This window comes from Acanthochromis polyacanthus, chromosome 5 (assembly GCF_021347895.1).
Source record: "Acanthochromis polyacanthus isolate Apoly-LR-REF ecotype Palm Island chromosome 5, KAUST_Apoly_ChrSc, whole genome shotgun sequence".
Taxonomy (NCBI): domain Eukaryota; kingdom Metazoa; phylum Chordata; class Actinopteri; family Pomacentridae; genus Acanthochromis; species Acanthochromis polyacanthus.
In genome coordinates, this window is record NC_067117.1 from 33,857,063 (window position 1) to 33,881,611 (window position 24,549).

Here is a 24,549-nt window from a genome sequence, read left to right on the forward strand (position 1 = left end):
TGCTCATTGTTCTTTTGTCATGTTGTGCTTTGTTTTTGTAATATTTTGTCAGGTTTTTGTTGTTTTTTGTCTGACGTGTGTCATTTGTCTCATGTTTTTGTCATTTTGTTTCTCATTTTTTGTCATTTTGTGCCTCCTATTTGTCTCATTTGTGTTTTTTGTCTTTTTTTCTCATTTTGTTTTGCTTTATTCGTAGTTTTGTGTATTGTTTTTGTCGTTTCGTGTTTTTTGTCTCACGTGTGTTGTTTGTCTATTTTTTGTCATTTTGCTTCTCATTTTTGTCATTTTTTGTGTCATTTTTGTCATTTGTCCATTTTTTTATCACTTTCAAACTTTTTTTGTATTTTTTGTCTCTTTGTTGTTTCCTTTCGGGTCGCTTGTCTCATTTTTTGTCATTTTGTATCTCGTTTTGTTTTGTTTTTGTCTGACTTTTGTCATTTTGATCATAAAGTAAAATGTATATCGTTAAGTTCCAGATGCCTATGTTTTGTGCCTTTGTAGATAAACTGTGATCTGTAAGTTGTAATGTTTAAATGATAAACTGAGGTATAATATTGTTGAAATTTAATTTTTTTTTTAAAAGAAATTTCATGTTGTTCATGATGTTTTGCAAAAAGATAATTCCTGAAATGTGAACATTTTCAAAATGTACTTTTTGGCACTAAAACAAAGGAAAAAGTTGGATTTGTGGTTATTTATAGGTTATTATGCTCTGAATTTACTGGTGTCATCCACTTGGCATCAAATTGAGCTGAATGTGGCCCCTGAACTAAAATGAATTTGACCCCCCTGATCTAAACTGTATTAGTTCATTTTATACATTACTCTTCTCACGTAACACATTACGATCTTTCAGGGTTTCGCTGTTATGCTAAATTCCATCGGAAGCGACACGTGACCAGGAGGAGGGGTCGCTGTGTGGTGCCAGAGTCAGTGAGCAGTGACCAAGGGGGCTTCATCACTATATGAGGAGGAGGAGGACAAGATGGAGGACGGACATGAAGAATGACCCCATGACCACTCTGACATAGATGACAGAACAGCCAAGATACCACATGACACTACTAAGTACTTAAAGATGAAGGCTTGCTGGTTTTTTCAGATCAACTCCACAATATAAATTACCCAGAGGCCAAATCTGATCAGTTTGTGCCAATTAACAGGTAACCAAACTGGTAATCCTGAGAATGTTGCATTGTGGGATTAACCATGCACCCTAATCCAGTTAATTAGTTTTAACTCTGTTTTGTTCACTTTGGCATCACTGCAGGAAATTGGCCTTTCCAAAATCACCCAGTAAGAAAATGTTTTTTTATCTACTTGTAATTGTTTGAAATGATGCAGTCAGCAGGCAACACATTACTGAATAAAATGCTCATATGCCGAGTAAAATTAGTAGATGTCAGAGAGATTAAGTGCTAACATTTGCTACTATTACGATTGCCATTGTTATGGTTTCAGTTTAGGGAAAAAGTAGAGTTTGAGAGTTTTGAGAAACCTCTTTGTCAAATCTCAGAGTCTGTTCTGCATCTGATTGTCTGTGTCCTGCTGACCTGAGTGAAATACTGTTAAAAATCTTTTTTAGTATTGGTTAATGTCTTTGGAGTCCCTGATCGGTGCTTTTTATAGCCTTGACACCATTCATACTGAGTCAAGTAACTCACCTATAGAAATGACAAAACTGGATATTAGTTATGATTGTGTGAACTTTCTGTTACATTTACTTTCCTCGCCTCCCAACAATGGTTCTCCAAACATTGCTACAAATTATTTGTAACTGCTATTTGTCTGCTATCCTGTATTGTAAATATGAATGTGTTTCAATCACCGTTTTTTTAATTGATGCCATGATTCTTATGTACTTAACGGTAGTATGATAAACAAAGATGCCTGTTGGACTTTCCATTTTACATATCTTAATATATGTTTTATTTATTCTGTATTCAACATGTTTGTCTATATATTGTGTTTTTCTGCCTTTTTTGTTTCCATGATTAAACACTTACTAGGATAAACACTGTGTGGTGCTCACAGACTTACAGCACTTTCTTCCATGTTTGCTATTAGCATGTATCACTAATGTTAATGTGTAGTCCTATAAGGCAGTTTTCAGCCATTACAACATGCCTTAAGTTAAGTATCCATAACCTGAGCAGGGGTAGGGTGAGCTCAGTGTCCATCACTGTGTGTGTAGTCTGAAGTCTGAGGCAAAACAAACTTCTCCTTGTGTTTTTCTGTTTTAGACATTTAATGGGACAGAGGTCTAACTCAGCCTCATACGATATTTAGTTAAACATAGAGGACACAACAGTGGTGGAATATTGATCAAAGCACCAAAACAACAATGTGAAAATAGTCAACTCCAAAGAAATAATCCAAGCTGAACTGTAGGCATCTGTCACTTATTCATTTATTTTACCTGTACCCATACAGGGTGGTGCAATGTGAGCAGTTAATGTGTTAAGTAAAAGGCTATTTTTTGAAAGTTGCACCCGGAAAACATTCCCAAATTCAGTTTGTAACAGCACCACAACTGTGAGGCCAAATTAAACAACCTGGTGATGAAAGACACTTTGGAGTATTTTGAAATACAATAATCCTGATCTTACATCCCGGTCAGAGTGAGCTTTAAAAAACTGCAGCTAAAACTTTTTATCAACAAAAACTGCAAATTAGAGAGTTATTAAAAGCCTTATAACAATGAGTCAGTGACAGTGATGAATTGAACCTGTTGTAAAAATTTGCAACTCTATTTTGAAGCAATCAATTAAGCACCATGAATGCTACATCCATTTTAACCATGGTAGAACCAGATGTGGAGGGTAGCAGAGATGAAGGTAAAACGATAACAAAACCAGTGTTTAAACAATAGATATGTATGAACCACTGTCGAGTAACTGATTCAATTTAGCATTATATTTTTAAACTAGGGGCTGCACAGTGACGTAGTGGTTAGCATTTTCGCCTTGCAGCGAGAAGATCCCTGGTTCGCATCCCGGCTTTCCCGGGATCTTTCTGCATGGAGTTTCCATGTTCTCCCTGTGCATACATGGGTTTTCTCCAAGTACTCTGGCTTCCTCACACAGTCCAAAAATATGCTGAGGTTAATTGGTTACTCTAAATGATCTGTAGGTGTGAATGTGAGTGTGATTGTTCGTCTGTATATGTAGCCCTGTGACAGACTGTTGACCTCTCCAGGGTGTCCCCTGCCTTTGCCCGAGTCAGCTGGGATAGACTCCAGCACTCCCCACGACCCTAGTGAGGATAAAGCGGTGTATAGAGAATGGATGGATGTATTTTTAAACAACTAAAATAGAGTAAAGTAAGTGCCTTTGCAGACGGATATGATGCTATTAGGACAGTCATGATCGAGCACTGATGTGAAAGCAGCGGCTCAGTGATGCAACTAAACAAGATGATGGTTCTCGGACTATCTCCAGAAGTTCATACACTCAACAAAAATATAAACGCAACACTTTTGTTTTTGCTCCCATTTTTTATGAGATGAACTCAAAGATCTAAAACTTTTTCAACATACACAATATTACCATTTCTCTCAAATGTTGTTCACAAATCTGTCTAAATCTGTGATAGTGAGCACTTCTCCTTTGCTGAGATAATCCATCCCACCTCACAGGTGTGCCATATCAAGATGCTGATTAGACACCATGATTAGTGCACAGGTGTGCCTTAGACTGCCCACAATAAAAGGCCACTCTGAAAGGTGCAGTTTTATCACACAGCACAATGCCACAGACAAGATTTGAGGGAGCGTGCAATTGGCATGCTGACAGCAGGAATGTCAACCAGAACTGTTGTTTGTGTATTGAATGTTCATTTCTCTGCCATAAGCCGTCTCCAAAGGCGTTTCAGAGAATTTGGCAGTACATCCAACTAGCCTCACAACCACAGACCACGTGTAACCACACCAGCCCAGGACCTCCACATCCAGCATGTTCACCTCCAAGATGGTCTGAGACCAGCCACTCAGACAGCTGCTGAAACAATGGGTTTGCATAACCAAAGAATTTCTGCACAAACTGTCAGAAACCATCTCAGGGAAGCTCATCTGCATGCTCGTCATCCTCATCGGGGTCTCCACCTGACTCCAGTTTGTCGTCATAACCGACTTGAGTGGGCAAATGCTCACATTGGATGGCATCTGGCACGTTGGAGAGGTGTTCTCTTCACGGGTGAATCCCGGTTTACACTGTTCAGGGCAGATGGCAGAGAGCGTGTGTGGCGTCGTGTGGGTGAGCGGTTTTCTGATGTCAATGTTGTGTATGGAGTGACCCATGGTGGCGGTGGGGTTATGGTATGGACAGGCGTCTGTAATGGACGAAGAACACAGGTGCATTTTATTGATGGCATTTTGAATGCACAGAGATACCGTGACAAGATCCTGAGGCCCATTGTTGTGCCATACATCCAAGAACATCACCTCATGTTGCAGCAGGATAATGCACGGCCCCATGTTGCAAGGATCTGTACACAAATCTTGGAAGCTGAAAACGTCCCAGTTCTTGCATGGCCAGCATACTCACCAGACATGTCACCCATTGAGCCTGTATGGGATGCTCTGGATCGGCGTATACGACAGCATGTACCAGTTCCCGCCAATATCCAGCAACTTTGCACAGCCATTGAAGAGGAGTGGACCAACATTCCACAGGCCACAATCAACAACCTGATCAACTCTATGCGAAGGAGATGTGTTGCACTGCATGAGGTAAATGGTGGTCACACCAGATACTGACTGATTTTCTGAGTCCCCAAAAACATGCTGAGGTTAACTGGCAGCTCTAAATTGTCCGTAGGTATGATTGCTTGTCCGTTTGTGTAGCTCTGTGATAGACTGGTGACCTGTCCAGAGTGAACCCTGCCTTCACCCTAAGTCAGCTGGGATAGGTTCCAGCCCCTCTGTGAAACTAATGAGGATAAAGCGGTGTATAGATAATGGATGGATGTGGTAGAGTTGGCCAGTGCACTTAGTTGACCCTGTGGAGAGTCAGGGTGCTTTGAACAAGGGCAAGAGATTTAATAACCAGTCTCCTTTCTCCATTATTATCTCCTATCAGTTAAAACTTTGAGAAAATTTTCAGTTCCTCTTTGGGACACTACTGTAGAATAAAGATCATGACTGATATTATATGGTTCACTGAGACAAACAGAATTTTGTCACTTCAAAATGAATTAACATGATGATTATTAACATAATAATTTCCTGAAAATGGGGATCTTTCAGACAGTAATGAGGCACCGTCTATCTCCATGTAATAAAAAGATCCGCCAAAATCCCCGAACTGCCAGAACCTTTCAATGCAAAGCTTACGACACAGTAGAGCAAGTGCACGCAATAACATTAAACACGCCTCTGATCTGAACACACAAGACCTACGAAAATCTATCCATTTCAATAATTGATTAGATGGAGAAAGTAACACTCATCTTTCTTTCCTAAGGAGCAGCTCAGTCGAACTATGATTGTACCATCCTGATTTACGGCTACAGAATAAAAGCAGTAGTGATGTATTTTTAATACTTACCTTTGACAGAGTGCTCTGCTGGAGTGCCCTGTTGAAACCTGGCCAACAGCCAGCGCCATGATAGATTACACACAACAACATCCCGGCAGGGCTGCAGCTGCAACAAAGGCACTTCTACCTTTTCTAATGCTTTCTTGAAATAATTAATTACCGAAGTTGCTATCTTAAGGCAACTTTTCCCAATCAGGCTGCTCTCAAAAGGACACGAGAACAACACTGACAAGAATTTTCATGTGAGTAAACAAAGCTGCAGGAAATTCTTCTCCGGAGCTCCAGAGACAATAAAACTGTCCATAAATCATTTCATGGGAGGTATTGACAACAGATAAAAATGTGGGTGAATGAAGTGCAGAAGGTGATCCTTCAGCACAGTCTGTGTAGCATTATGAACTGTCATTTACTTTCCAAGTCTGTCACTGCAGGTCAGAATGTTAAAGGAATCATTTATTTTCCCCTAAATCACTTTTCTGTGATTGCTTTATCTCTGAAGACACTACACCTCTAAATTAAATAACATGCTCCACAGCAGTAATGCAACAATCTCATTTTCAGTCCACACCTTCAGCGCTGCATGTTCATACAGATAAATTCAGCTCTAAATGATTTAGAAGCATAAATACTTCAATCAGAGAGAAGAATATTGAGTCAGGCATCGTCACAGCAGTCAGAGGTCACCTGGGGGTCGGAGTTCAAACTGGATAGAACGGAACTCATCTGCCCTGCTGGATTCACACAATCAATCATCTGCTTCAAGGTAAAAAAGGAAAGAAGCACCAAGAAATGAGTCAGACTCCAGAGCAAAAATCACCAATTTCACATTAACATTTAAAAGGTTTGGCTGCTGGTCTCGTCCACAGCGACTCACTGTGAGTTCAAAGGCTAAATGTGCTCAAGTTCCGACATTATTTCAGAGGAGCAACAGCAAGGAAGGGAAATGTCAGTCGCAGAACGCAAAGGCGGCAAATATTTACCAGCCACAATAGCCGGTTTTATTTTCACCTTGAGGAGTCTCTGTGCATTGTCACAATGGCAAAACGTCATCCTGGAAACACTTATTGTAGTGAGAACGACTCTAAAAGTCTTTCTGAGTGCTTTGGCAGGGGTTTATACAAATGGGTGACAAATAAACAAAAACCAGCTTGAAGTGTCTGAGTTAGGTCATCACATGCTTCTAGAACAGCTTCAGTGCACTTTGGCATTGATTCTCCAAGTCTCAGAAACTACACTGGAGGAATGGAAAACTATTTCTCCAAAAGACATTGCCTTATAGTGGCAGAGAGCTTCTAAAATGCTAATTTGAAAATCTCTCCTTGATATTGAGCTGGACTGAGTTCTGGTGACTGTGAAGGCCATAGCACATGATTCACATCAGAATCACAGGATAAAAGAGAGCACTAAACAATTTTGTGTTATTTGCAGCTTCCCTATAAGGAATCAAGTGGACCCAAACCATGACAGGAAAATTCCTCCACAGCATAACAGATCCAACACATCCGCTCCCTGTAGGGGGCAATAGTCCAGGGCTTTATTTAACTTGTCCACTGACTGATTGTGGACAGACTTTGTCAACATAGCAGCTTTACAACTCACAAACACAGTCATGAATATTCACAGGTGCAGTTGAGATCAAATGGTAAATAGACTTGCTCTTATTTAGCGCTTTTCTACTCATCAGAGTACTCAAAGCGCTTTACAACAATTGTTCCCATTCACCCAGACACACACATTCACACACTAATGTGCAGGTTGCTAATCAACCTGCAACATCAGTCAGTATACATTCAAACACCAGTGGAACAGTCACTGGTAGGCAATTCGGGGTTCAGAATCTTGCCCAGCGAAACTTCGGCATGCAGCACATGACTAGGCGAGAGCGGGAACTGACCCTTCGATCATTGGACGACCCGCTCTACCACCTGAGCCACAGCCACCCCGAAATGAAGGCTAATTTTAAAAGTTTGTGTGGTTCAACCAATGAGTACTGAGCACACATGTAATAGGCTTGAGGTAGTAACATCTACTCATGAGTCATAATGTCAACATGTTGACAGCCGTCACTACATGTGTGATCCCACTGTAAGATGGTCTGTAGTTCATAATTCTGGTCATTTTGAAAGGTGAGATGTGGAGATCCATCTGTCTGTCTGTCCATCCGTCTATCCATACATCCATACATCCATACATCTATTCAAACAACACTCTCCCAAGCAACGTTCTTCAGCTTTTCCTGGGGCCAGATGAGATATGTAATTCCATACAATAAGTTCTGGGTCTACCCCAGGGTCTCCTAACAGTTGGATGAAAACCTCCAAGTCCTCTTCTTCTCAATGTACACAACCTCACTTGGTGCAAAAAATCCACTCCCATGGTTTCTCATACCATTTCTATGCTGATGACACCCAGCTCCTCCTGTCGTTCCTTCCAGACGACCACGATGTCTCTGCCCGGATCTCATCATGTCTTGCAGATGTCTCGGCCTGGTTGAAAAATTCCACTTTCAATTCAAAGCTCTGCAAGACTGAGCTCCTTGTCATCCCAGCAAGGCCCGCTACACAACAAGAAATCAACATCCAGCTTGAATCAACCCAACTCAAACCCACAAGACCTGCCAGAAACTTGGGTGTCATGAACGATGACCAGTTAACCCCCAAGGCTCATGTAGCCTCTGTTGCTCGGTCATGTCGATTCATTCTGTACAACATGAGGAAGACCAGACCCATCCTGTCTGAACAAGCAGCACAACACCTGGTACAGCTCTCGTAATATCACGCATCGACTACTGAAACTCCTTACTGGCAGGCCTCCCCTCATGCATGGTCAAACTTCTGCAGATGATCCAGGATGCAGCAATACGTCTGGTTTTCAACCAGCCAAAAACAAAACATCACCCCACTTTTCAGATCACTTCACTGGCTTTCAGTTGCTGCCCGCATGAAATTCAAAACTCTGACACTTGCATTAAAAGCTATAACGAAAACAGCTTCTACCTACCTGCACTCTCTTACTCAAGTCTACATTCCGTCTAATCACTGCGCTCGGTCAACAAAACTCTCCTGATCCAACCACCACAACAGGGCCGGTCCATAGCTAGACTCTTCTCTGCTGTGGTGGTGGAACAAGTTACCAAACTCTGTTCAATCTGCAGAGTCTCTCTCAGTCCTTAAAGGGGAACTTTGGTTTTTTCAACCTGGGGTCTGTTTTCATATGTCATTTCATACATGTGAGTGATGGAGAAATGAATTTTCGATATAGCTCCAGTATTTAGCCAGGCAGGCATCTTCACAGCTCAGCTAGCGAAAAGTATGGGGCAACTTCCCCCCTGAGTCAAAGTCCGCCCTAATGTGCTTTTCCCCCCACACTGACCGGCTCGGATAGTCTCAACGAGTGTCCCACAACATACTAGAGATGAGAAGTAAACGAAAACCTCCACATTACTTGGCGATTGCTATTTGTTGTGGTCTGTATCCAAATCTCAGGATACTAGAAAGCAAATCTTGTTCCGAAATCGCGTGATAGCTCGCGCTGCTATCGCGCGATTTCGCGAGCTATCACACGATTTCGGAACAAGATTTGCTTTCTAGCATCCTGAGATTTGGATACAGACCACAACAAATAGCTATCGCCAAGCAATGTGGAGGTTTTCGTTCACTTCTCATCTCTAGTATGTTGTGGGACACTTGTTGAGACTATCCGAGCCGGTCAGTGTGGGGAAAAAAGCATGTTAGGGCAGACTTTGACGCGGGGGGACAAGTTGCCCCATACTTTTCGCTAGCTGAGCTGCGAAGCTGTCTGTCTGGCTAAATACTGGAGCTATGTCGAAAATTCATTTCTCCATCACTCACATGTATGAAATGACATATGAAAACAGACCCCAGGTTGAAAAAAAACTGAAGTTCCCCTTTAAGAAAAGACTAAAAACCCAGCTCTTCACTTAACACCTTTGCATTGACAGACTGCAAAAAAATAATATTCCTATTAAGTACTCTAGGTACCAAGGTCCTATTACCACACTTGAATTGATTTTAAGGCTCTTATCCTGGTTGTTTTCTCCTGACTAGGTCCTTGCTTGTGTTGTATTTACTCTCAGATGTACGTCGCATTGGATAAAAGCATCTGCGAAATGAAATAGCAGAATTACAGAACTGTAGAATTCAGCCAAAACTGATGTTTTTGTATTTGGCCCTAAACGCTTCAGAAACAGACTGTCTAGCTGTACAGTCACTCTGGATGCTGTTGCCTCAGCCTCTAGTTCTACTGTGAGCAACCTTGGAGTTATGTTAGACCATTACATGTCCTTTAACTCACACATAAAACAAGTCTGTAGGAAGGCCTTCTTTCACCTGCACAGTATCACGATGCTGGAAAACGAGTTTATGTATTTCTTACTTTTAAGCTGGGCTATCATCAGGAAGTCCTAGTAACTCCCTGAAAAGCCTCCAGCTGATCCAAATTGCTGCAGCCATAGTACTGACAGCAATTAGCAAGAGAGATCATGTTTATCCCATATTAGCTCCTCTGCACTGGCTCCCTGTAAAATCCTTCTCCTTATACACAAAGCCCTTAATGGCCAAGCTCCACTGTATCCTAAAGACCTCATAGTACACTGTTATCCCAACAAAGCACTTTACTCTGAGAGTGCAGGCTTACTTGTGGTTACTGGAGTTTCCAGAAGTAAAATGGGAGGCAGAGCCTTAAGTTATCAGTTCCTCTGTTGTGGAATCAGCTCTTTGTGTGAGTTCAGGAGGCAGACACCCTCTCTACTTTTAAGACTGTTCTTTAAAGTCTTCAAGAAAGTTTATAGTTAGGACTGGCTCAGGTAATGGTGATCCATCCCTTAATTCATGCTGCTATAGGCACAGGCTGCTAGAGGATTTCCCATGATGCACCAGACACTTCTCCTTTCCTCTCCTCTACGCTCCTCTTTATTTATGTGCCAACATTACATGCCATTAACGTTTTTCCATTTTCTCTCCTGTAGTTTGCCCAAAACAGTGTTTTATCCTCTCTCTACCGCTCTGTAGGTACACTTCTGATCTGCAGATACTTTCTACAAGCTGAAGCTTTCAGAAAATGTTGAAAAATGTCAATCAGTATTACCCGAAGCTCCACATGATGTTCTCAAATGTCAACACACTTCAAGATTTTTACTTTAATGTCACAGAGGAGGAAGGAAATCACAAAATATCAACATTTAAGAAGCTGGAATAAGTAAATTTTGGCTTTTTTTAACTTTAAAATTACTCAAACCAATGAATTGATTGTGCAATAAAGTAGCAACTGAATTATTAGTAAAGCAACCATCAGTGGTTTTATAACTTGATGCCATCCTGATTGTGTGACACTCATTTGTTTCTGTGCAGTAATGCTGCATTTTTCTTTAGATTTGGTCCCAGGACAAATAAATTTACATAGCAATTGCATACTTTAGGGTTTTGTACATGGATTATTTGGAATTTGATGTGGGTGAGACGTAAAATGTCCTCCACTTCTGGAATGACCGATAAACTTGGAGGAACTTTCTCAGAAGGTTTTTGGAGCTCTAGTCAGTGTATGTGTAACTGTTAGGGTCAATAAACCATTGCGGGACTTTTGTGACATAGTTGACAGGTATCATAGTTCACATTTTTGCTGTTTTCAGGCCTAAAACCAACATGGCTGCCTACAACCAAACACCACATGGCATTTTTAGAGAAAGATTCTTCTAAATATTATATATACAATTGAGTACGATTGAAAGTTATTTATAAAGATATCGTAGTAAACCTGTTGACATGCGATAAATCCACACTTGACTCACATACTACTTTATATTAAATAACTAAGAAAGCCTTGAAGTCTTGCCAGTCTTTCCTTCAGGAGGAAATGACATCATGTGGAGCAGGTCATGTGATTTGAAATTAGCAAACTTCCTTGAGAGGTGTTTTTGTAATGGGGAACTTAGCTGAAAGTGATTTCTTGGACACAGATACAATTTGTTATTTTCCATATAAAATTTCATATATTGCCAAAAAAGAAACATCTTTCATGATTATCTCAACTTAACAAAAAGAACACAATCCAAACTATTTTTGAATAAGCTGATTTTATTATTGTTTAGCTAATTAAATTTGGACGGATATTTAGTTGACGTTTTAGTGGTATCCAGTCATTTTTTTGTTGTTATTAAGTGATTGTTTTCATAATCAGTAATTATAAAATTGGTAAAGACATGATCATAATAAATATGAAAAAACATCATTATTATTATTATTATTATTTTATTTTTAATAAAAAATGTATGCCACATACATCCCATAGACATCAAAAGTCCTTCAGTTACACATTGACCTGCTCAATCTAAATGTCGTATGTTCTGTTGGGCTGCTGTTTTCCTGCTCTATTCCTGATCCCTCGTGGACCAGCCCAGTACACGGAGCTCAGCTGTGACCGATTCGGATCCTCGGGTGGGTGGGTGGGAGGGAGGGGTGAGGAGGGGGAGGGAGTCACATGGGCAGTAGTCAGGCTGCTGTCACATGGCTTGTGTTTGTAGGTTGAGCTGAAGGGGGAGGAGGGCTTTTTGGAGAAGAAGTTTGTGGAACAGAGAAGCAGCGGCATTTTTCTTTTCCTTTCTATTTTTTCTCTCCTCTTTCCATGTAGCGCTTCAACAAGTTGAAACGCTGAAACGGATCAAGGAAGAGCTGCTTTTGACCAGAACAGCTAATTATGGAAATCCCTGCCATAAATCTAAAGGTGAGACTGCTGTTTGCTTGTTGTGTTTCAGAATGGCAAATGTTTGTTCGGCTTACCGTAAATTACATGTCGATGCCAGCTTTTGTTGCTCACTTCTCATCGGTAATTCCTCTGTGTTGCAACCACAGACCTCAGTGAGCTGCACTTCTGCTGCTGCTTTTTAATGAAGTTAGAAAAGTATTTAGGAGCTATAGCCTCCAGCTCACAAATATGTTTAAAGTGATGGGCAGCAGGCCTTTAGACAAAATAAATTGCCTTTGGGGATGTGAGAAGTGCAAACAAATTGAGAAATGTGTTAATCAGATAGAACATAATCACTATTTATTTGTGTGTATGTGAGGAAAAAAACCCATGTAGTAAATGAGCCACTGAAAATCTGTTATTTCAACATCTAAATCAAATCTTTAGTCAATTCTGGCTGCTAAGTTTATTATATTTGGGAATTTTGGCAGTAAATGCTCTTGAAAGCAGTGGCTTTATCTCCATTAGTGAAGTGATACCTCTGATCCTTTAAAGTCAGCCTTTAAAATGGAGAACTACGGAGCTGAACTATGTCGAGAAGTCTTCAAACTTTGACTCAACACTTGTGATGTGAAAAGCAGGGCAGGGGGACTCCCACACTGTAACGTTTCTCTCTTCATACTTTGGGTTGAAAAAGCATCCAGATGCAACTGATCACATGCTTCTGGTTTACTTCTGTAGTTTTTGGTTATGATGTTTGCAAGCTCAGTTAGATTGAACCCAGCATGCATCTAATGATCCTTTTTATTACCCATTCATCAGTTTTTCCAACTCGAGAATTCAAAGTGACATGTTTAGATCTTTTATTTGTCGCATCAACCATCCAAAACCAGACCTAATCCAGTCGAACAGAGAAGCTTAAGAAGCCCTCACTGTGGAGGAGCTGGAACCACTGAATGTTCCAGGTTTTCACTGGCGTCTGACTGATCGATTGTCAGAACTGGTGGTAATTAATTTTGTGCTGATTGATAATGCATTCCAGCTGTGGACTAAACTGGCCAAACAGAGAAGATAAAATCCTGAACAATGTTGCATTTCTTCTCAACACATCTTCTCCTCTCCCCTCCAGGCCATAGTACTGGTGCACTGGCTGCTTGCAGTATGGTGAGTGTGAACACAGACTTTTTTTTCCCACAAACCTGAGGAATTTCTCTCCTCTTTTGGCTCACACACACACATGCTCACACTCCTGATCCCGGCCTACTCCTTCACCTGCACGTCTCAAACTTTGTGCAATCAAACACAGCTGCTGGAGTGTGTTTAAGAAGCCGTGCTGTGTCTCTCCTGTAGGGGATGCATGGCGTCCTGGCTGCCCATGTCCTTTGCATGGGGGAACTTCAGTGTTTTAGCAGTGGGAGTCTGGGCCATTGCACAGAGGGACTCGATCGATGCCGTGCTCATGGTGAGTCTTCGCCTTGATTCCTTCATCTCAACATTATGTGACACGCGCAGGAGTCTAACTATAGGCGCCGCGCTGCATATCTGCGCTAACCCATTTGTTTGTGGAATCTAGGACAGTCTGAGATCATCCCTTTGAGAGGGATAGCCTTCTCTTAGTTCTGCACAGAGTACAGTGGCTGTGGCTTTCAGGCAGTTCACAGCTGCAGCAGCAAACATGTGCGAGTTCAGTCTTAACTTTGTTTTTAGATTTGTGTAAAGTCAGTGGAACTCTCAATTCAAGCCAAAAAAGGTCATCATGTCCTGACACTGAACTCATGTTCCCACTGTAACAACCTGAAACCTGCTGACCACAATCGGACTCATAAATTGTTGGTTTCTGAACAGAGCTGCAATGTAAGTTACTTTTTAAAGAAAAAAAAAAAGTCTACAAAAAGTGAACTGAATATCTTTGGGTGTCAAAAAAAGATCTTTGCAGACATGAGCTTTGGGAAACACAAGATTTTTATTAATTAATTTTTTTAGACTTTTCTGACATTTTAAAGACCAAACAATTGAGTATTTGAGATTAGAGATGAATCAACAGTGGAGATATTTATAAGTTGCAGCCTTACTTCTAACCTTTAGATCTGCAAAATGTTCTACAATGTATTTTTTTTTTTTAATAAAACTGCCACATGAGGTGCTCACTCACCATCAAGAGCAACTTTAAATTCAGTGTCTTGCTCAAGAAGACTTCAGCCGGTGGGGACAGTGGGGGTTGAACCACCAGCATTGCACTTAATGAACCACATGCTGTACTGTCTGAAGCATAGTGAGCAAAGAGAGTGAAAAGAGTTCCTTGAGCACACGATCTTTAGATTTGAATGTATAACAGTGGATCGGTGGTTAGCACTGTTGCCTTGCAGCTAGAACATCCCTGGTTTGTGTCCTGAGCTGGGCCTGGGATCTTTCTGCATGGAGTTTGCATGTTCTCCTGTGCATGTGTGGGTGTCCTCCAGGTTCCTCCCACAATCCCAAAACACACTGAGGTTAATTATAATTCTAAATTGTCCGTAGGTGTGATTGTTTGTCCAGTTCGACTGCTGACCTGTCCAGGTTGTCCCCAGCCTTCACCCCAAGTCAGCAGGGGTGGATAGACTCCGGGCCCCCACGACCTTATTGATGATTAGGTGGTGTACAGATAATGGGTGGATGTGTAGCAGTGAGGACGCTGTGCTTCAAGTCTGCACTGCATGGAAATTTGATGCTATCTGAGATTTTTTTTAGCCGTTACACTCTCGAAATTTCCAACTGAAGGTCTTAGTAAAAATTGACTTATTCCCAAAAGCAAATATTTCCATCTGGGGTGAGGGAAAAAGTTACTTTCTTTCGTTTAAAAAAAAAACCCCAGAAATTCTACCTCAGATGTTCAACAACTTGACAGCTTTGTGCAATAAATGAATCCACAGGACTATCTGAGGTCTGACTATTGGACTGATCAAAGCCACAGTCAGAGTGTGTCTTTGGTGTGTCACAGCTTTGAGAGCTCTGACTGAAGAGATGCACCTTGAGAAAACTCCTGTGTTTTTGCTAAGTGACAGTTTGGACAGTGATGGATCCTGGCTGTCACCAGAGTGAACCTGTGAACCAGGTTGCCACTGGACCAAACACAGGGGAGCCTTTTACCTTGTCTACACTCCAATCCAAGGTCACTGTTGCTCATATTCAGGTTTTGTTGTGGACTGGGAGAGCTAAATGTGACTTATAAGCAGAATTCTTTGACACTAGCCCGTCTTAGGTCAGATCAATCAGTCAGCACTCAGTTGCATGGAATGAAAATGGCCTTCCTCCTTCATGTCCTCTGTAACCTACTTTGGACCTTTTTCATCAGTAGTAAATAAAATGCCTCAAATGTTTTAGAATTTAAACTAGTCCCATAGTTAAATTCCATTCCATTTTTGGTCTTTTGGAGCGTTATTTCTCATATCGGAGCGTAGATGTTGACCACACAGGATGATAAAGGCAAAAAGAAAAAAAAAATCAGTGTTTTCTTTTTTTCTGCTGCACTTCTTTATCATGATGCTGGCAGCAATTTTTTTTTACTCAAACAGAATTCTTGGACTTTTTTGGTTTTGCTATGTGAAGAGCCTTGAGGTGACTCACTGCATGTTGTGAATTGACTCCATAAAAAAAAATCTCTTTTGAAACTATTTTCTTGAGCAGAGGAATAACTTTATTTTCCACATGTTCTTAGACCTTATTTTATCTTTCCAAATGTGTATCGGCACAGACTTCTATACACAGTATGTTTAGCAGTCTCATCCACTACATGTGTCCATTAACACATTAAACTGTCTTTCATCCCTGTAGTTTCTGATGGGGATGATTGTGACGATATTGACTGACATCATCCATATTGGGATCTTTTACCCCTCCGGTGAGTTGGGATTAGGAAGAGGTCAAGACGTGTTACGCTTCAGCGCAGGAATGGCCATCCTCAACCTGCTGCTCAAACCTGCGTCCTGCTTCTTTGTCTACCAAATGTATCGCGAACGAGGAGGAGATTACAATGTCAACTTTGGTAAGTGTCATCTGATGAGTCGACTACAGTCACGCAAGCTGTCTGTGGACTTCTCAGAATGCTGTCATGTGCTGAGTACAGTACTGTCCAAAAGTTAGGGGTTACTTGGAAATGTGCTTATTTTTGAAAGAAAAACTGGTCCCCCCCCCCCCCCCCCCCAATGAAGATAACATTACATGAATCATAAATACATTCTAGACATTGCTAATGTGGTAAATGACTATTCTAGCTGGAAACAGCTGATTTTTAATGGAATATCTCCATAGAGGTACAGAGGAACATTTCCAGCAACCATCACTCCTGTGTTCTAATGCTACATTGTGTTAGTTAATGGTGTTAAAAGGATAATTGATGATTAGAAAACCCCTGTGTAATTATGTTAGTACATGAATTAAAGTGTGAGTTTTCATGGAAAACATTAAATTGTCTGGGTGACCCTAAACTTTTGAATGGTAGTGTAGGTCCTGTCCAAGTGTTTCAGTTTCATTAACAGGATTTTAAACATTCTTACAGTTGAAACTGATTCCATCTCCTTGAATTTATGCAGGAAAAACCTTGTTCAATTTTCCTAAATCCATTTTGACAGAAAGCCATGATTCACTACATAGCATACTGCTACAAGTATATATTCAGAACCAGTCAGAAAATTACCCAAAAATATGTGAGGCTCCGTACAGAGATGATCCTCAGTCCTGAGTGCACGGTGTGGTGCATGTGTCCTTAGATTTTCCGTGTGTTGTTTTATGCTGTTTGTCATGAAAGACCTGCCAAGTGCAGCACAAACTGGAAAGACTCTGTGCTAAACTAAAGGCGGATGACTCCACCGTCAAACTAATTAGTTACAGTCACAAGACTTTAAATGTAGTGAAATATTTGAGCTCTGACTCGGCCGAGCAAAGGAACCTTTTGTCTTTGAGTTCTTTATGACATCTGCGTGTCATCTGGGACGAACATATCAAACCCGTGCAGGTTGAGAAACGTGTGATGTGCCACGATTGCACAAAGAGACAAAAATAGTACAGAACTGATGTGAGAGGAAGCAGAGATGGAGATGGTACGGAATAACACGGACAAGGAGATTTTATGCAGGTAATCGACCACTGAGTTTATAGCTTTCTCTTTGTGGACAAATAAGTGATAAACCTACTGAAGAGTCAGGGGGATCCTCGAGATGTGCTCTTTGATCAGCCGTGTGTGGTCATTGGTTTGTAGACTTGAACTCTCTCTGCTGAGAGCTTTTCTGTTAGAGGTCCCACTGAGCTGTGACGTACACTGGGCTCTTTGAAAAATCTTCATCACTGCTCTGTCTATTTGGCTTTAAAAGCTGACGTATTCATCATTTGCTGATGGTAGTTCCAAATAGGACTTTCTTGCCTTCATTTAAAGAATAGGAGCAACAAAATGACAAAAAATAAACCAGGAAATTGCAGGTATAATGCTTTTTTTTTTGCTATTAATTGTAATATTACCAAGCAAAACAAAGAAGTCATTTCACTGCACACTGCGAGAAGTAATGAAATTTCCCCGCATTGCGACCCATAACTGCAGTCGACGAAATACATCTCCTGACTGTTTGGAGGATAATTGAATATTGATGAATGTGCTTTCTCTGTGGCTTTTCTTTACTGCCACATTCACACAGCAGGTACATCCATTAGACTGTGCGCTGGCTGATGAATGCCGCTCATGTTAGTTTCACACAATGTGTGTTTTAATTGCCGTCTGATTGCGTAGCTGCCATTGATGTGGTTCCCCGCTGCATCCAACGCTCTGGGAATCAGACAATCAGGTGCATGTGAGTGAATTGTTGATTCATGTAGTCAGAGCTCCCTGAACTTTGATTGGCAGCCCTCTCATGGTGGTCTAAATTCCACTGAGTTTGTGTATTAGGTTGAACTTTGGCGTCGCTTGTAAGGATAAAGGCTTCAAGTCGGACGGATCAGACATTTGCACATTTTCACCAAAATTGTGCATCATTTCTTAGCAACAGTAGCTAGGCACATTGAAGCTTTATTTAAACGTTTCGAACACAGAGGTGAGACAGAAGCTCTACATTACAGCAACATTCAGAAACGGTAAGCAGTAATTAGCTCTGGCATGTCCATAGATTGAAACGGTGTGAATAGATGAGTAGGAGCAGTTGTTGAGTTTTATGGACGTAGCTTTTCTGTTTTCACCTTTTCAGAGCAAAATCCATGAGCAAAATTGTGAGAGGAATTTTGAAGTGTTTGTCTGCTCCCACTGAGCCATAAACTCCACTCCACAAAAATTCTCTTGCTGCCCAAACGTTGTCTATAGCCCACTGTTTGGAATAAGAAAGTTGATTAAACTGTTGACAGGACACCTTCAACTGCAATATAAATTCGATGTTGCCCTTTCTAATTTTAGATTTTCAGTAGTTCAGTATTGGTGAATTATTTCCAGAGGCTTGAAAAATGAGTTTTATTTGTGTAACATCACTCTAAAGTGGGCTCTCAAATCTGAAATCAACTGGGTCTTTCTACTCAGTCATCTCTGACTTGCTTCAGTTTTTTTCTGTATCATTTCAACATAACTTGTCCAGAATGACTAAAACGTTCTCAAAAATGACTCAGTATTGTGCATTGAGCCACTTTCGGCATGATTTCTTGCTCTTTTAAATTTCAGACTGTTTGAATGACAATATCTTAGGCATGATTAGAGAGCCTGAAATCTTAACTGTTATTTCTTCTCATGCCATTGTTTCAAAATGTAAAATATTGGGCAAGTACATCAAATCTCTGATTATGGGTAAAATAATATCGAAGCCCTGGTGTCTGATTATATGTCCGTATTCAAATTTCTCTTACAATATTTTGAGCACCATTTTAAAACTCCAGAACTCTGTTCTATGTGGGTTAGACTAGCCAGTAATACCTCAGTTTGTGTGGTACCGCTTATCAAACCTGCATAATCGGTTATGGAAGTTCAATGGAAAAAGCTTGTTTTTTTCTTTTAAAGTTTAGTAACCATGTATTTCATAATAAAAGTGTTGTGTATGTTCTTTTGGGGGGATTTTTTGTGCAAATCTAGAAGCTGGAAAGCAATTGTAAGCTACTTTTATTCAAACATGTGGGCTTCACTTTTAAGGGGGAAGTTCACATTATTTCACAGGTTCGCAAAGCCATTATATTGTATAGGCTCTTAACAATGTTTGATATGATCCAATTTAACATGCTATACATCATTTTAAAGCTTATGAGTTGCAAATTATCACTTTAACAGTTAAAAGTTACATGCAGTGATCCCTGGGGACAAAATCTTGTCATAAACATGCCAATACACATTTCCTGGTGACCCATCTTTAGATGCTATCTACTCAGTCCATAAATTTTGGGTTAATGACTATTATACCTTTTGATAGAGTAACCTACTGTAGAACAAATAATGGGTGCTTTGGGGAGAACTCTTTTTCTTATTGCCACAGCAACCATTTCAATATAAATAACTCTTTACTCCTGAATGAAAATGGTCTTAAGTGGTCAGATTATAAAGTATTTTAAAAAGCATCCATTATTTTAAGAAGTATTGTCTTAAGAACAGTCTGTGAAAAAAAAAAACAGCATGATTGCTCAAATAGTTTAAAAGTTATGAGGTTTTATGTAACGCCTGTCCCAAAAAATACAGATTTTGAGAAAATGGCAGATAAAGATTGTGAACCATGCACAAGTACTTGCCAAGCTGTTGTATGTCACTAACTAAACATTTCTTTGATACCTAATGAATAGTTTAATTAAAAAAAAAAAAATTCAAATTTTTTTTTGAGGCATATAAGGTGTACTCCCCCCTTAAGTTTGGAGGCCAGTTCCTAAAATACATCCATGGATTCTACCTACAGTTGTTACAACACCAGTCAAAAGTTTGAACACACTTTCTTATTGTAGATTAATACTGAAGATTAACAGTTTTTTTTGTTTACAACATCATTCCAAATGTATTCTTTTATAGTTTTTGATATCTTCAGTAATAATCTACAATGTATAAAATAATTAAATAAAAGCCATTGAATGAGAAGGTGTGTCCAAACTTTTGACTGGCAGTGTAGATGAAGCTTCCATGTCATTAGCTACCCTCTTCAGGGGTTACAAGAGGTATTAGGAAAAGTCCTGTTAGCATATCCAGTGCACATGATGCAATGTGCATTAGCACATAATGCTAACTGTTGCTCCACCAAGCCGTCTCCAGTGTTTCCCCATACGTGGTAAAAAATTTTCAAAATGAAACCGCAATTCTTCAAATGCCAAACATAACGCACAAATCACCGTGTGTTTTGTGTATTGTCCAGACAGTAATGTGGTTTTTTAAAAAAAAGACATTCTGATGTTACATTTTCCTAATAATACCGGACAATAAATACTAACTATCTATCCAGCAACCCTGAAAAAAAATAGCTTTAGCCATGTGTCCGTCTAGTAAATGAAAATCATCAAACTCCATTTGAGACCCTTCTTCAGGTTTCTCATTTTAATATAAGTCAGATTTAGCCATAAAACAGTCAGGTAAAGAGAGATTTGGCAACCTAATTACCTACAATTGGAAAAAAGTCAACTGATGTTCCTCAGAAGTTTTAGTGGTAAAATCTGCCACAATCTGCCAACAGATGGAGCTGCACAAATAACCTGCCATGTAAATTTTCCCAGCTGGCGATAGTTAAACACTAAATCCATCTGTAATCCTTGTGTCTTTGTCAAAAGCTACATTTTCCTGTTTTTGTTCTTGCATGTCATCATTTCTGACGTCACACTGTCTTTGGCACACTTCATTGTAAATGTTGTTTCTGAGTGAACACTTGTGTTGTCTCATGTTTTCTGTCTCTTCTCTTCTGTTCTCTGCTGACCTTTAACCTCTCAGACTTAGAGACCTCTGTGGACAGTCGATGCACTACGGACAGTGCTGACAGTGCTTTTATTGGCCGCCGATATTGATTCCTGGCTTCTTCCTTTTTCCCCATTTCTCCTCTCCGATCATCCTCTTCCTTCCCCTTCCATGCTGGAAGTAAGATTACAAATCAGGCTGCAGAACAAACCCAACAAATAGAACTCTTTTTTTTTGTTTGTTTGTTTTGTTTTTTTTTCTTGCCATTTCTTTTCCGGTTTTTATCTTGACTGTTCGGTTGTCCTTCTTTGTAACCATTTATCTGTTTCCATCCTCAACAGTTCCACATTACCTTCTCCTACCTGCCTGCACAGCTGTTTATCAGCACAGTGTGTTTGTCTATTGTTTTATATGTGTTTACATGTTTCTGCAACTCTGCATCCACTGTATGTTTTATTCAGATTTTTCGTCTCCAGACACCTCATTTGTGTTCTGTTTGCATATATTTAAAGCACTGCTGCATGATGGTGCACATTCTAAAAGGAGCCTAATTAAAGTCGGCATAATGTTGACTCGTAATAGACATTAAATGTGACCTGGTTGTGTGCACACATCAGAGCTTAACATGATGCCGTCCTTTGGTTTTATAGTTTCGTCATGGTTGTGCTATGAAATTGTACAAATACAGCTTATTTTTATTTAAAATTGTATTCTCTTGCAATGTAAGTAAACGGCTTATTTGTCATAATAACAGGACTCTGGGGCATGCAGAGGTATGCAGTGCTTTGAACTTTTAAAAAAACCCATCATTGGTATTCTGGCCATGTCACAGTCAGGGCATTTTGTTGTAGCGCGTCACACAAAGTCCTATAAGATCTTTCAGATGATTTTTCCATGCATAAAATTCATTCTAAAACATGTTTACATGAGGTATAATACACTCAGAAACCAGTTTTCTGTGCCAAAGAGAGATTTTTCATATTCAATTTCCTATCATAGATTGCACCTGTGGTCGAACTGTCCTCTAAAAGCCACAATACAAATGGCTAATCAGACAGGAGTGGATCTACGAACCACTGGTGATGAAATGGGAGGAAGTTCAGCACCACTCAAAGGAGAATTGTATATAAAATTGTCAATTTTAGTAATCTAGCATTCATCAGAAGCAGGACGTGTGTGTTCTATATCTTGGCAAAGACCGTTTCCAACAGTATAATCCAAATTTATCCAGAGGCAGCCAGATGCTCGAGTCAAGATAACAAATCTGCCCAACTGTGTCATGAATCTGTGTGTAAGGAGTGTGAAAAACATCAGAGGAGGTTGCGTGGAAGCCCTCTAAGGATTTATTCTGTCTGGGAACAGTTTTTAATATGTATATCACCAATAGTCCAGACTCTTGAGGGCTGTAATGATGAACAGTAATGCATTTGTATGGCAGATGCTGTGTGTGTTGAAGACTTTTGGCTTGTCTCTACAGGTTTCCCCTCAGTAACACGAAACAGAGACGACTATCAGTCCATCGACCATCCGGATGAGTCTTCTAGTCCAGCAAATCCCTTCAACCAGGCCCAGGACAGCAAACCAGGAGGCCGCACATACTGAGAGCAGCAGGCGTTGAACAGTGCAGCGTTTTTCCTCTGACTTACAAGCAGCAGTGCAAACGTTACAGGCAAATTCTACCATCAAATTCTATGCTGTCTCTGTGTTTTGCACAGTTAGTTTCTCTGAGCTGAAACCTTTATTACGGTAAAATAATTATCTGTTTGGGTTTTAGAGTGAAATGTGGCAGAATATCGAATTTAATTTCACAAAGACAGTCGTGTTATTTGCAGAGCTGGCTACAAAATTGCTGAATAAATGCAGAGGAAAAACTCTCATCCTGCTCCCACGCTGTTACTGTTGTTACCACCTACTATTTTAAGTAGACAGGTGTTGAATGGAACTGTTATACTGAGTCTTTTTTATAATGAATGTGGCACTTACAGGCATGAAGAATTTCTCTTTGTGTTCTGTAACTTATTATTTTCTCCCTGTATGCAAAATTCAATGAATATTTGCTGGTAGCAACGCTGAAAACACTGGACTGTTAGAAACAGGAGAGAATTGAAAATACTGTATGTAATGCTGTGCCTTAGAAGTTACCGTTTGCCTTTTTTCAGTTATTGTGAGCTGTGAGATCCTTCAACTGAACTGAAGACATGATGACTAATTCTGACGTTACTGGCCTTTCTTCATAGGAAATTAGGTTATTAGTACAGTGTGGCACACAGTGCAACACTGTTCTCTTATCTTATTTAGTATCTATGCAAAGTCCAAATGAAATGCATGAAAACATTAAGATTGTTGATTTCTGTAATAGTTTCGTCCATCCTTCCTACAGTTATTGTCACATCAGTGAAGGTCTTATTATGTAAATCCTGTTTACAGTCAATAAATTACAGACCACATGCTGTACAGCCTCTGATAGATGTTGATCTGTTGGAATACGCTCCGGCTTCATGGAGTAGAGGAGAAATTAGTGGGTTCTGTCACATCACGAGTGTTAAATGAAGTGTTTGAAACCTTAAAATGCTCGCAGCCACACTGTCATTAGTGCTCAGTGAAAAATGTGTAACATCACACGTCATTCACTGAGCGCTTCATGAAGTGTGCACTCTGTTTTAGTGTGCAGATTGCAGTGACAGCAGTGGGAGGAGAAGGAGCGATTGCATCGTTTGTACTTGTTCCAGTCTGTTGAAAGGGTAACAGGTTTGGAGTTCCTGTTTTGAAACTGATGTCTGAGACAGAACGGGGATGTGGGAACCGTGCCGGTCACATTACGGAAATGTGAAGTTATCGCTGCTGTAGTAGCTTGACTCGCATAGATTAGAAGAGAGACCCTGTTTGCTTACATGCTTTATCTCTGTAATTATACCTTAATGCAGTGTAGGCAGCGCACACAGTGAGCCTGTAAGACGAAATCACTGCAACACCCCTTAATGTCCACATACAGCTCTGAGTTACAACATCATACAAGCTTCTGGCGCATGACTGTGGTTTACGAAAGACCTGCACGACGGTTGTTGAACTGTTCATGATTGAAAAATATTTATAAAGCAACAATTTTTATTTGCATTAGGAACACTGAAGGTGGAATTAAGAAGCAACTTTAATTAAGGCGAAACTATTACACCCTTTAAGAATCTACTCAGACAATATTTAACTGTGAAAAGGTCTGTACATTTTAAGCAGTTCTGACTGCTGTCACTCCTACTGAAATACACACCGTAAAACTGAGAATTTTTAGCATATTTTTACAAACAATTTACTGTTTGCTTGGTGTTTGCTTTTACTGATCTTCCTGTTTTGGTAAATTACAGATAACTATTAAAATCTCAAACAAGTATTATTCCATGCCAACTAAAAAAAACAAACTAGAAAAGCACTTTGAGAGCGTAGTAGCTGTCAGTGATGCAGAAA

The 24,549-nt window shown here is 40.1% G+C and overlaps 2 protein-coding genes across 3 annotated transcripts in view; both read left to right on the forward strand.

Moving 5' to 3' along the window:
• Positions 1 to 2,015, forward strand: part of draxina (dorsal inhibitory axon guidance protein a) — a 35,081-nt gene extending 33,066 nt beyond the window's left edge. For both annotated transcript variants that reach the window (XM_022192628.2, XM_022192627.2), the window contains exon 7: positions 857 to 2,015. In XM_022192628.2, coding sequence (XP_022048320.2) covers positions 857 to 969 — 113 coding nt within the window. In that variant the 3' untranslated portion in view covers positions 970 to 2,015. The remainder of the gene's footprint in view (positions 1 to 856) is intronic.
• A 10,049-nt stretch (positions 2,016 to 12,064) lies between these two features.
• agtrap (angiotensin II receptor-associated protein) lies at positions 12,065 to 23,542 on the forward strand. The gene is made up of 5 exons (XM_022192625.2): positions 12,065 to 12,275; positions 13,366 to 13,400; positions 13,587 to 13,698; positions 16,047 to 16,257; positions 22,568 to 23,542. Exons 1-5 carry the CDS (start codon positions 12,249 to 12,251, stop codon positions 22,690 to 22,692), a joined length of 510 nt encoding a protein of 169 aa, XP_022048317.1. The 5' UTR covers positions 12,065 to 12,248; the 3' UTR covers positions 22,693 to 23,542.
• Positions 23,543 to 24,549: the final 1,007 nt, after the last annotated feature.

What these genes read in the sequence shown, in the direction of transcription:
- agtrap (XM_022192625.2), top strand. Translation starts at nt 12,249, where the DNA reads ATGGAAATCCCTGCCATAAATCTAAAG. An exon ending in TCCCTGCCATAAATCTAAAG is followed by an intron (nt 12,276 to 13,365) that starts GTGAGACTGCTG and finishes TCTCCCCTCCAG; the next exon opens with GCCATAGTACTGGTGCACTG. An exon ending in CGATCGATGCCGTGCTCATG is followed by an intron (nt 13,699 to 16,046) that starts GTGAGTCTTCGC and finishes TCATCCCTGTAG; the next exon opens with TTTCTGATGGGGATGATTGT.